The sequence below is a fragment of the Marmota marmota genome, unplaced genomic scaffold (assembly GCF_001458135.2).
Source record: "Marmota marmota marmota unplaced genomic scaffold, marMar, whole genome shotgun sequence".
NCBI lineage: Eukaryota > Metazoa > Chordata > Mammalia > Rodentia > Sciuridae > Marmota > Marmota marmota.
In genome coordinates, this window is record NW_025999864.1 from 499,341 (window position 1) to 511,369 (window position 12,029).

Below are 12,029 nucleotides of genomic sequence, written 5' to 3' on the forward strand. Positions count from 1 at the left end.
CAAAAAAAAAAAAAAAAAAAAAAAATTTTTTTTTTTTTTTTTTTTTTTTTTTTAAGATTAACAGCTCTGGATACTAGGACAAGTTTTTAGAAATTTCAAAAGAAACTTTTGAAAATTACCCTATCTTATTGGCATCCTAAACCTTCTATCAGCTGTTAACTCCTTTAATTAAAAATCTAACAATACAAGATTCTTTAAAATCTTATTTATTTTATGAGAATTGTATTTCAGATTTCTTGGGGAAATATCACCTACGGTACCTTTTCAGGTTTAGATATGATGGCAGCTAGTGAGCCAGACAATAGAATCCTCTCCTGGGTTCATCTTTTTCTTGAATGACTTCAGAATTTCTGGTATATTGTTAGAAATACAGTGAAAACATCGTATGTGCTACCATTATTAGCATTCAAGTAAAATTTGTTTCACCAAAAATAATAGTAAAAGATTCAAAAAAAACTGATGTTTCTAGGGTGGGGATGTAGCTCAATATTAGAGTTCTTGCCTAGCATGCACAAAGCCATGGGTTTAACCAAGTTCTGCCAAAAAAAATAATAATAATTAAAAGTGTTCATTTTTGAAAGTATATTATGTTGGTGACCCTTCCCACAGTGAAGAACCATTTAATGAATCATATTATCAAAAATGTGGAAGAGGGCTGGAATTTTGGCCAGTGCTAGAGTGCTTGCCTAGGATGTGTGAGGCACTGGGTTCAATTCTCAGCACTGCATATAAATAAATAAAGTCCATTGACAGCTAAAAAAAAATTTTTTTAAATGTGGAAGAAACTGTGAGCTTGGTTCTAAAAAGTATATTTCTCGAATCTATTTCTTCCAAATGATCTATGTACAATCCAGTGATTCAGAGCTAGATTTTGTTACTGTGTTCAGAAATTGATGAATATATGGAATATGAACCAAAAATTAACAGACCCATTACAACAAATTGTACCTTAAGAATAACACTGTATATTTAGAATAGGCTTCCTAGTAAGTACTTGTGGGGTTGCTAGAAAATAATCTCTTAATAGTATTCCATAGGCTAAACTTGGTTTATTTTTTTAAACAAACCTTGTCTATAGTAGGTGCCTCTCTTTTTGCTCATTAAAATATGAAAAATAATGCATTTCAAAATTACAGAATTTCTGTTGGTGTTGCAATAGATCTTCAGTTAGTGATCTTAAATATAAGTTCATTTACTGCTTACTATATATATGTACATATATAGTAAAACAGTAGTTTTCTTGGAAGAGTATAATAAATGCAATACAAATGTTCTAAATGAGAGAAAAGAAAGAGCTTACACCATGGACTAAAATTTTCTGGGAAAGCATAATAATTTATGTTTGGGAGTTAAATTTCCTCTGAAAAGATAGGTGGTATATGAATATGCTGCAAGTATTCGGAACCCATTTTCAAAATCTTCAATAAAAGGCTCATATGAGGAAAGGGGTATTGGGTGAAAACCCTAGTCTGGTCCTTGCACGAGCCCCTCTTTCCCCCAGGGAATAAATCTAAATTGAGGAGAATCTGAGTGACAGTGTGAGGAATTTGTCCTTCCAGGCATGCAGAAGTGATAGGATACATAGTTTTCAGCAGGGATTTCAGATATAAAGTTATAATACTTACATCAGAGTGTTAGCTGTATAAGTGTGTGTCGGGGGGTGGGGGGACAAACAGTTAAACATTTTGAGGGAAATATCAACCAAATTTAGTGACTTGTGTTTGGATGATTGGGGGAGCAAAACTAAAGGAACCAAGTGTGGGAATTAGAAAGATTATGTCATTAACAAAAATAAGGAATTCAGGTAAAAACCCGATTTTCCAGAACAGCAATAACAAGTTTAATTTCAAAGAGTGTATTTGAGGTGACAGTTGAATGGAAATGTACAGCAGATGATCTAAAATGTGGGAGTACAGCTGAGACATCAGGGTTGGAGATAGAAATCAGAAAAACTGATGAGTCAAGTGTAAGAATGTAACTGATCCTTGATACTGATAAAAATCAAAAGCTAAGTATGAAATCTTAGAGAATTTTTTGCATTTTGGAAAGAGGAACAAGAGTCAATTGAGGAGGTGAAATAGGCCAGAGGGATTACAATAAAACTAAAAATATTGTGGCTTTAAAGTGGAAATGGAAAATTCTCAAAGATTATTAGTGAACATCTGCCTATACAAAAACAAAAACAATCAGGTGAATAAACTATTGTAGTAGAACAGTTGGATTAAGCAAGTAGGCATCTGACCTTTGGTGTCATTTCAACAGAATGATTAAACACTGTGTCTAAGTAGGTTAAAATGTGAGTTACTAATAAAGAAATGCTATAAGTCTGAGTATATGTCAAAATTACAGTAAATATAAATAGTGAAGGAAAGAAAAATAAGGTAACTGCTTGAGAGAACTTTAATAAAGCATCACTTTGAGGTAAGGAGAGTTTTCCTTTGATTGGGTTGATTGGGTTTTCCCAGAGGTAAAAGTGTCCAATAAAGTAAATATGGATTTTCTTCAACTAAGATCTCAATTTTTATGACAAGAAGGATCAAGAATGGACACAAGCTAGTGGTTTAAATGTTTATTAGACTTTATAATTCAACAAAACATTCCACTATTATTCTTTCATTTTATAGAGTTCCCAGAGGGTTAGAAGAGGGACCGCCATTTCCCATGGGGAAACTTCAAGAAATGCCAGATGACTTTTTGTGTAGGGAGGTGGGGAATCTATGGGCATTCAGTAATCCTCTTTGCATGTAGGATTTGCCAGTTACGAATTTTCACTTGAGTCTTGGGTACTTGTTATTCCTGCATGACTCAATTAAGGATTCACTTTGAATATATTCAAGTTAATGAATGTTCTTACTCTTCAGACACCTTTGGAAACTCCCCACATTTCTCAGGTTCCAAAGGTTATCACACAGCTGCCAAGTGACACATTTACTGGCTGACTAACATAAGACTTAAAATTAACACCTTTGTTGAAATGGTTGTATTGAATTATATTCATTTTTCCCTCATTCAAACCAGTTGTATTTATAAATAACAAAATCTAAGCTCCTTTTTACCAATCAAAAAATATCGTGTGATACATATATTCTTAATATGGAATCACCCATACCTAATTGAATCAGATCTCTTACTGATGCACAGTAATTACACTGTTTAACATACTCCATTCCTTCTCTTTCCAGACTTGATATGCTGTCTGCTATTTCAGAAACTGGCCTATTTTGTAGTATTATACAAAAGGGCTATCCATATTTTAAGTAAAAATGAAATGAGCCAGTACAGAAGAGATTAAAGTAACTTTAGGGAAAGGTACTATTTGGGATAGTGGTGTCTTGAAAAGGGGTGAAAGGAAAAGAGAATAAGAGGATAAATGTGAAACTCTGCCTTATAAAAGAAGAGATGGTCTCACTTTCAAAAAGAAAATGAAAGAAGTTTGTTTGAGGGAAGAGTATGCACCATAGTTTTGCTAAATTTCTGTCATCCCCCACCCCCCACATCAAGTAGTGTGTAGAATTATTTTCTTTCATTTATAACCTGGGGAGTTTGAGTTCTTAATTTTGTAGGTAGTGGTGACAGCAGGCTTCTGTTTTGGTGAAAGTGTATGTGTATGAATGAAAGAGAGAAAGCTTCCATCCTATTAATGGTTTAGTAGTGGGTTGTATTGTACTGAGTCCATTTTTTCATAGAAGCAATATTCCCAATGTTAGATCTCTTGAAAACCCAATTTTGGATTTATGGTCTTGTAAAATCTTAATTTCTCTATATGTATTTTCATATTATATCCACTATCTTGTGTTTTATTAAATTAAGGACATAAAATGAGTAAAAAATGTCATATTGTTCTCTAAGGTAGTGTCAAAGATCTCATTACTTTTAACTTTTTTTCTCAACCAAAGTAATCATATTTCTCAGTTCAGATAATGGTAATGAGCCAAAATGACCTCAAGTAACTTCCTGGGAACATAGCATCAAAACTCCCATTAAAAATACAAAGTTTAGGGCTGGGGTATAGCTTAGTGGTAGAGTTCTTGTGTAGTAGGTACAAGGTCCTAGATTTAATCCCCAGCACCACACACACAAAAATAATAATAATAAATAAAGTTTGGAAGATAATGTGATAGTTTCTTTTTTTAAGTGTTTCAGATAGAAGACACAGAGAAGAGCATTTATTTCTATTTTGAAACTTCTTGAAAAAGACACAAGATGTAAGGGTCATTAAAAAAATAAATCTTGTGCCTTGTGTTTTTTATGAAGACCCTGAGAGTGTTCTGTCTTTCCAAGGAAAGAGCAAGGATCTTTGATATTTTTGTACTTATTCTTTCATTCTAACCTTTTCTCACACTCTTCTTCCCAGTTTTAAAGATTTATAGTTTTCATATTGGGTTAATAGTAGAGTATTTATTTTATGTACATCCAGGAAATTGAGGCAATTTGATTAACAAACTTTCTCTGGGTTTTGATAATAAAGAAATACTGGCATCTTACAAGAAATTTGGCAGTATGTCAACTGAATTAAAATACCCTTTGAGTTTTTTGTTTAAGTTCTTTACTTGACAGTTAAACATAATTCAGAATTTTTAATTTCAGAAGTTTAAATTTTGAACAAATTTCAAAATTTGTTTTTATTACATTGCTATTTAATACAAAAACTCTTTATGAAGATATGTTTGAAAGCATATATATATATATATATATATATATATATATATATATTCACTACACATTTTCTTTCTCTTGCATAGAAATATCAAGCAAGGCACTCCCTGAAAAACATAAATATTTTTATATAATTTGCCTTTTGAATTTGAATGCCAAGTAACATTCATTCACTTATACTATATTGAGAATTCTGGATTAATTTAAATATATTTTATTACCATGTATATTGTATTAAGAAATTAATGATCCTATTTTGAAATTACCCATTTTAATTCTCTATTGAAAAAAAGTTTTTAGTCTTTTCATCAACTTAAAATTAGAAATCTGCACTGAATGGGGCATGTTCTGATTTAGTGCAGTAAATTTTGGAGTCAAATGATAAAAGAAAGTACCATTAAAAGGCACCTGTAGGGCTGGGGTTGTGGCTCAGTGGCAGAACCCTTGCCTAGCATGTGTGAGGCACTGGGTTCAGTTCTCAACACCACATAAAAATAAATAAAGGTCCACCAACAACTAATAAAATATTTTTTAAAAGGCATCTGTATAGGATAACATAAAGAACCAATCAAATATAAATTAATAGAAGAACAAAAGTGAATCTAGTAGAGTAGATGAAGGAGAATGGGAGAGGAAAGGGAGGACAGGAGAGAAAATGGGAAATTATGAACTGAAATCGATTTTCATGCATTTTTGTAGCCAAGCGCAGTGGTGTACTATGGATGTAGCTCAGTGGTAGAGCACTTGCCTGGCGTGCGTGAGGCCCTGGGTTCCATCCCCAATACTGGAGAAAAAAAAGTGTTGCTAAAAAAAATTAATTTTAATACCTAGTTTACATTTCTTTTGGTACTAAGGATTGAACCCAAAGGCACTTTACAACTGTGCTCCATCCACCCTTTTTTGCTTTTCATTTTGAGTCAGGGTTTTGCTAAGTTGCTCAGCCCGGCCTCAAACTTGCGGTCCTCCTGTCTCACCCTCATAAGTAGCTGGGATTACAGGCATGAGCCACCACTGCCAGGCCCGAGTTTACATTTTAAAGATGTAAAAGCGTCATATACTATAAACCTATTAAAGTATATTAACAAGTAGCGAGGATTTATTACTCCTTTTTCCCCCCACCCTTTGGCTAGGATGTTCGAACCCAGGGTAACTTTACCATTGAGCGATACCCCAGAGGTACAGCTATTTTGAGACAAGGTGTCTCCCTGAATTGACAAGGCTGGCCTTGAACTTTCAATTCTCCTGTCTCAGCCTTCTGAGCTGCTGGGATCACAGGTGTGTGCTATTGCACCCAGCCCTTCTTGCTACTTTTTAAAGAAATGTTTATTTTTTGTTTGAACATGAGGGCAGAAATAGATTATTAGAAAAAAAAAAAGCATATTCAAACTTTAAATGTTGACTTTCTTAATATTTTATAACCTTTTTTTTTTTCTTTTTTTTTTTTTGGAGCTGGTGATGCATCTCTGTGCCTAGCAAACATAAAGCCCTGTTTTTGATCTCGGTGCCTCAAGGGAAAAAAACAAGATTTTCTTTGTATATTTCTTTATAAATTACTCTTCCTATTCTTGATTCTTGTTTCTGGAGGAAGTAATATGAGAAAATAAGTTAGTTTTTGAAGAGATTAAAACAAAAATTAAGTGTGCCATTTCAATAAGTTAGTTGAGGCTTTTTATTTAGAAATGTTTCGTTTTCAGAAATATATTTTATAATCCGTGTAAATAAAACTGTACTAAAATGCTTTGTGTGCGCTGTTTATAAAAATGAAGTCTTTTACAACGTAAACTTTTATTCTTACTATAAAATGATCTGTTTATCAAACATGTCACTTTGAAATGCTGACCTCTGATATGGAATACATTTTAGTTTGCTCTTTTTTTTTTTTTTAAGAGAGAGAGAGAGAATTTTTTAATATTTATTTTTAGTTTTTTGACGGACACAACATCTTTGTATGTGGTGCTGAGGATCGAACCCTGGCCGCACACATGCCAGACGAGCGCCGCTACCGCTTGAGCCACTTCCCCAGCCCTTAGTTTGCTCTTTATAGCCTCTTTCCTCGTGTATGCCAAGAAAAAAACTGAAATCTTGTGGGTTCATGTTTTTGTTACAAGGACTTATTTTTATGATCTAAAAAAAGAAATATGTAGTCTTTTCATACATTACATTTGCACTGCCATCTACTCCAAGATAGACTTATGTCTAGAAATTTAAGATATGCTCATATCTTGAATTTTCCTATAATTTTTAATTAATTTATTTTCTGTTTTAATTATGTACCAATAGTTAAATTAAGATGGGATTTCTATAACATCAGTCAAATATTATTTTAATCTTAGAATTGAGGCTTTGGAGTATCATAGTTTGAGATTATGTGCCATCATAGGTTTCAAGTGTCAGAAATTATACTTTGTTCATTTGAGTAATGAGGTGATTGTTATTTGAAGGGCAAGGTACTGTTACTTTACTCTTCTGAATAAACTTCTTCAATGACACAGTATACCTTCTATTAAACTATGAAGCTCACAGATTCTAGAGTGTAGTTCAAAATATCAAGAAAAATAAATGCTAGCTCTCACGGTTTGATGTTAAATAGAAATAAAATGTACAAATATAAAAGGAAAGAAAGAATTTACTGATAAGTGGACCTCCTAAGTATAAAATCCTGAGGAGTCACCAGAAATGTTATTGAATTCTTATTTTTATCTTTTAACAATAGAAAGGATATGCTCACACAAAAAAATTATATACAGCAAAAATATTCAGATATGAATATTTGGAAATTATATAAAGAAATATAAAATAACAACAGAAATAATCTCAGAAGAATGTGCATGGAAACTGAAAATGAAAACTACAAGAGAAATAAGGCAAAAAAATTCTCAAGCTTATCTAGAAGAATAAATAAATAAAACATAATAAAGTTAGCAAAGAAGAATAATGAAAGAAAACCCACCCTATCAAATACTGGAACTTATTTTAAAAGCAGTTACCTCTAAACAATGTGATAACAAGGAACCTATAAGTAGGCACTTTTATATGATTTTATTTTGATAAAATTATGAATAAAGGTATAACAATTTGAAAAGTGACAACCTCTAGTAATATTGAAGCAACAGGCTCTTAAACAGCATTTTGCAAAATATGCCCTACATAATTCTGTGATGATGGATATCAAAGTTAAAAATGCCCATAATCCAGGCAATTTTAGAAATTCTAGGTTAATGATAATGTTTTTTACAAAATGATTTCTTCAAAATTAAAAAAATATGCTGTGACTCAAGAGTTATATATGTGTTTTAAACAGAAGGAAACTAAATCAGAATAACTTGCAGGATTCAGCTTCTTTGGAATACTCTGGGAAGTACTATTAAAAATTTAATTTTGGGACTAGGGTTGGCTCAGCAGCAGAGCACTCACCTAGCACGTGCAAGGTGCTGGGTTCGATCCTCAGCATCACATAAAAATAAATAAATAAAGGTATTGTGTTCAACTACAACTAAGATTTAGTTTTGTTCCTTTCCCTCCCACTAGATACCAAAAAGATCAGTTACAACTAAAATGTAAAATCATGAAAACAAAATAGAAACTGGGAATTTATATATATTCATCACAACTGTAGATGCCTCTATGAACAGTGGTAAAAGGGAAATAGTAGCATAGTTGTATGAAAGTAAAGAGATTAAAGGTATGAAAAACTAAACAAAAACTTGGGGGAAAGATTGCTGCAAAGATGGTCAGTAGAGATAGCATACAAATTGATTTTAAATAAATAAAATCTTATTAATAGTGCTAGGAGTATAGCTCACTGGTTGCCTAGCATGCACAAGGCTCTAGGTTTGAACCCAGCACCAAGGATGAAGAAAGAGATTAATCCTTACAAATAGGCAATGGACATAGTTCACTGGAAACTTAACTAGTATATAGACTGATAGGTTTACAGCATCCATAATCAAATATCAGTGAAATTCAACTCCTGATGTGTCTTATCCCCAAGGGATTTCTTCCTCCTACTCAGTATGTGTATTTTGCATGTGCTCCTTAAAAATCCTATTTAAAGTTTCAAGAAAAATCTTTTAAGTTCTGATGTGTGTGAATTAAACATCACTCCAGTTCTGCCAAGCACTATATACTGTTTGGGGATTAGCTGTTTCACATTCATTCTCTCTTTCTCTTCTAGTTTCCATTCTGTGATGGTGCTCACACAAAACATAACGAAGAGACTGGAGACAACGTGGGACCTCTGATTGTCAAGAAAAAAGAAAGTTAAACGGACAGTTTTGATGCTGCAGACCAACTTGTCATGATGTTACCTGATAATTTAATTAGAATGACTACCACTTCTGTCTAATTTACCTCCCCTGCGTTCTAGATGTGTGGTATATTGCAAACCTCACCTTTCACATTCATGGCATTTGCCTTACTTGTTGAAACATTGTGGTGCACATTTGTTTAAACAAAAAAGGAAAACCAACCTTATGGCCTATGGGTTATTTTGGTCTTGTAAGGATCCGTTTCTTTAAATTTAAAATAATGGTATTAGGCTATTGTTGTATCTTGAGGTTGGTGTATTAAATTATTCTCAAAATCATGTATATGCAGATTGTACTTGGAAGTTTCAAAGAAAATTTTATCGCCTTTTCATATTGCTTATTTGACCTAGAAAGTGTACAGGGTGTGATTAAGCTACATTAATTTCGTAGTATAGTCTTAAGAAAAACCTGTTATAACCTTGATTTTCTTCTTGACAGTGGTAATAACACTAAGAAAATACAGCTTCTGTGTTTTCAACGTTTTCAATTTAAATGAACTATGAATGTCACTCTACTTAATTATAAGTTGACCAGGTCAGTAATAAAGGGGCAGCAACTTCCTTTGTGTTTATCTTTATGGATATTTAATTGATCCATTAAAAGAACAAATAGTAGGAATTTAGATCACAGTGAGAATAGGTTAAAAGTAGTCATGAAGAATGTCTTAAAATATAATGCTCCAGAATTCTAGACCAAGGAGTGGCAAGCACTGGAACTAAGGACGTGGAAGAAACTGAAGCACACATTTCAAGTCTCTTAATCACAAAGCCAAACATCTGTGACGGAAATAGTAGTCATAAGACTAGATCAAAGATGGGGGGAAATTTTTTATTCCTCACTCTGGATAATCAAACACATGGCTTATATTAGTAAAGATACTATTTGGGAAAGAAAAAAGAAATTTATCCTCTTAAATTGTATGATCTTTATTCTTCAAAGATTTGAAGACAAAGTGTTTATGTAATATTCTTCAAGACTCAGATCAGGGCTGGGATTGTAGGTCAGTGGTACAGTGCTTGCACAAGTGAGGCACTAGATTCAATCTTCAGCACCCCATAAAAATAAATAAATAAAAGGTATTGTGTCCATCTGCAACTTAAAAAAAAGACTCAGACCAAAAGTATTTCATTCACTGCCAATTAAAAAAAAAAAAAAANAAAAAAAAAAAAAAAAAATATATATATATATATATATATATATATATATATATATACACATACACACACACATATACTAGAAGCAATGGAATAATTAAGAAATAGCTTTTTATGTGTGTATTTTTTTTTCCCCTTGGCACTGGGGATTACACCCAGGGGCACCTTACTGGTAATCACATCCCCAGCCCCTTTTTGTTTGAGATGGTCTCACTAAATTGCCTAGGCTGCCTTCAAATGTGAAATCCTCTTACCTTAGCCTTCCAAGTCGCTGGGATTATAGACAGCACCACTACGCTTGGACATATATAAAATCTAGGCTGTGTATGTGTGGCTTTGATTTGGGGATCTTATAGGTTAGAAGGGAAAGTCATGATACAATTTGGGGCACACAATTTGAAATGGTAAAACAGTCATTTGTACATTTGAATTCTCAGTTAACTATCAGTCACAAGTTTCTATGTGCTAAAATTCAGGTACCTTAGAAGTCACAGGAATCAATGAAACCAGACAGCACTCCTAAAGGTTAGGTTTGGGGTAGAAGGTTGTTTTTTATGGTGCTGGGGGTAGAACCCAAGGCTTTGTGCATGCAAGGCATGCAAGCATTCTACCACTGAACTACGTCCCCAGCCTCTGATTCTAACATTTTTTAAATGTATATAATTTAACGTACTACGGTACATAAAGGTTGATGTCATAATTATGTGCATTTGCCTCTGTGACTGACCTGGACATGTCTTCAGGACACATCTCCAAGCAAAATCTAAAATCTACCCTGATTCTATCAGATTCTTAGGGTAAAATTTTTTCCATGCCCATACTCCTTTTTTAAAATAAGTATGAATGGGTCAGCAAAAGAGATCATCATGCTTTTAAAACGTAATTATTTTAAAGAAAAATCCATAACACTCAGTTTCTGATAAAGGGACATCCTTTTAATGGGAATAAACTATATTCTTCATTTTGAATTTGAAACTGTTATGCTTTTTTATAGTTGGGGCTAGTAACAATTTCAGAACTATAAGTGTATATATGTATGTGATGAAATTGGAGATGACCTACCGTACTATGAAATACAAATATTGAACATTTTGATAATTCAAGATAATTAGGTAAATGTAGTTTCCAAGTCCTGTTAAAATTTTATCACAGGCTTTTGAACTAATTCATTTATAACAATAAAACATTCTCCTGTTAATTATAAAAATAAAGTGTTTATGGTTAGGTTAATGCAAGATTCTTTACATACACACAAAATTGTGTGCAGTTACTGATCTAGTTAAAGCACCTTAGAGCTTCAAAGTGCCTTTTCATTTATCAGGCAATTGGAGTGCCTATCTTTTTTCTCAATATAATTTATGTCTTAGGGATTTCTGTTAGATCTGTTAGGTTGAGAGGGTTTTAATGTAAAGAATCTTGTTTTGCAGTGATCTTGATGGACATCTATTCTTGCAACAGACATGTATTAGACTAAGGACCATATAATGGAGAATGAAGCATTTTAGAGAATTAGCAGCTCATAGTTTGGATTATATAATTTATGACATAGATTATATAATTATAGCAATTCTAATTCAGGATTATTTTTCTTTTTTTTTTTTTTAATTTTTTTTTTTAATTTATTTATTTTTTAGTTTTCGGTGGACACAACATCTTTGTTTGTATGTGGTGCTGAGGATCGAACCCGGGCCGCACGCATGCCAGGCGAGCGCGCTACCGCTTGAGCCACATCCCCAGCCCAGGATTATTTTTCTTGATAAATTATGACAAGTACCACCAAATATACTAAACAGTTCTACTAAGTAGGTGTGATTACCTGATTTGATATTTTTTGGGCTGGGGATATAGCTCAGTTGGTAGACTGCTTGCCTCACATGCACAAGGCCCTAGTTTCAATCCCCAGCACCACACA

General features: G+C 33.0%; 1 protein-coding gene and 1 long non-coding RNA gene across 3 annotated transcripts in view; one reads left to right on the top strand and one right to left on the bottom strand.

Annotated features, from left to right (window-relative positions):
- Cisd1 (CDGSH iron sulfur domain 1) overlaps nt 1–9,523 on the top strand; it is a 17,715-nt gene extending 8,192 nt beyond the window's left edge. For both annotated transcript variants that reach the window (XM_015504677.2, XM_048813925.1), the window contains exon 3: nt 8,831–9,523. In XM_015504677.2, the coding sequence (XP_015360163.1) occupies nt 8,831–8,920 (90 nt within the window). In that variant the 3' untranslated portion in view covers nt 8,921–9,523. The remainder of the gene's footprint in view (nt 1–8,830) is intronic.
- Nucleotides 1–12,029, bottom strand: part of LOC125619937 — a 20,090-nt gene that overhangs the window by 2,591 nt on the left and 5,470 nt on the right. The window contains exon 2 of the long non-coding RNA XR_007351503.1: nt 5,065–5,072. This is a non-coding gene — a long non-coding RNA (uncharacterized LOC125619937). The remainder of the gene's footprint in view (nt 1–5,064; nt 5,073–12,029) is intronic.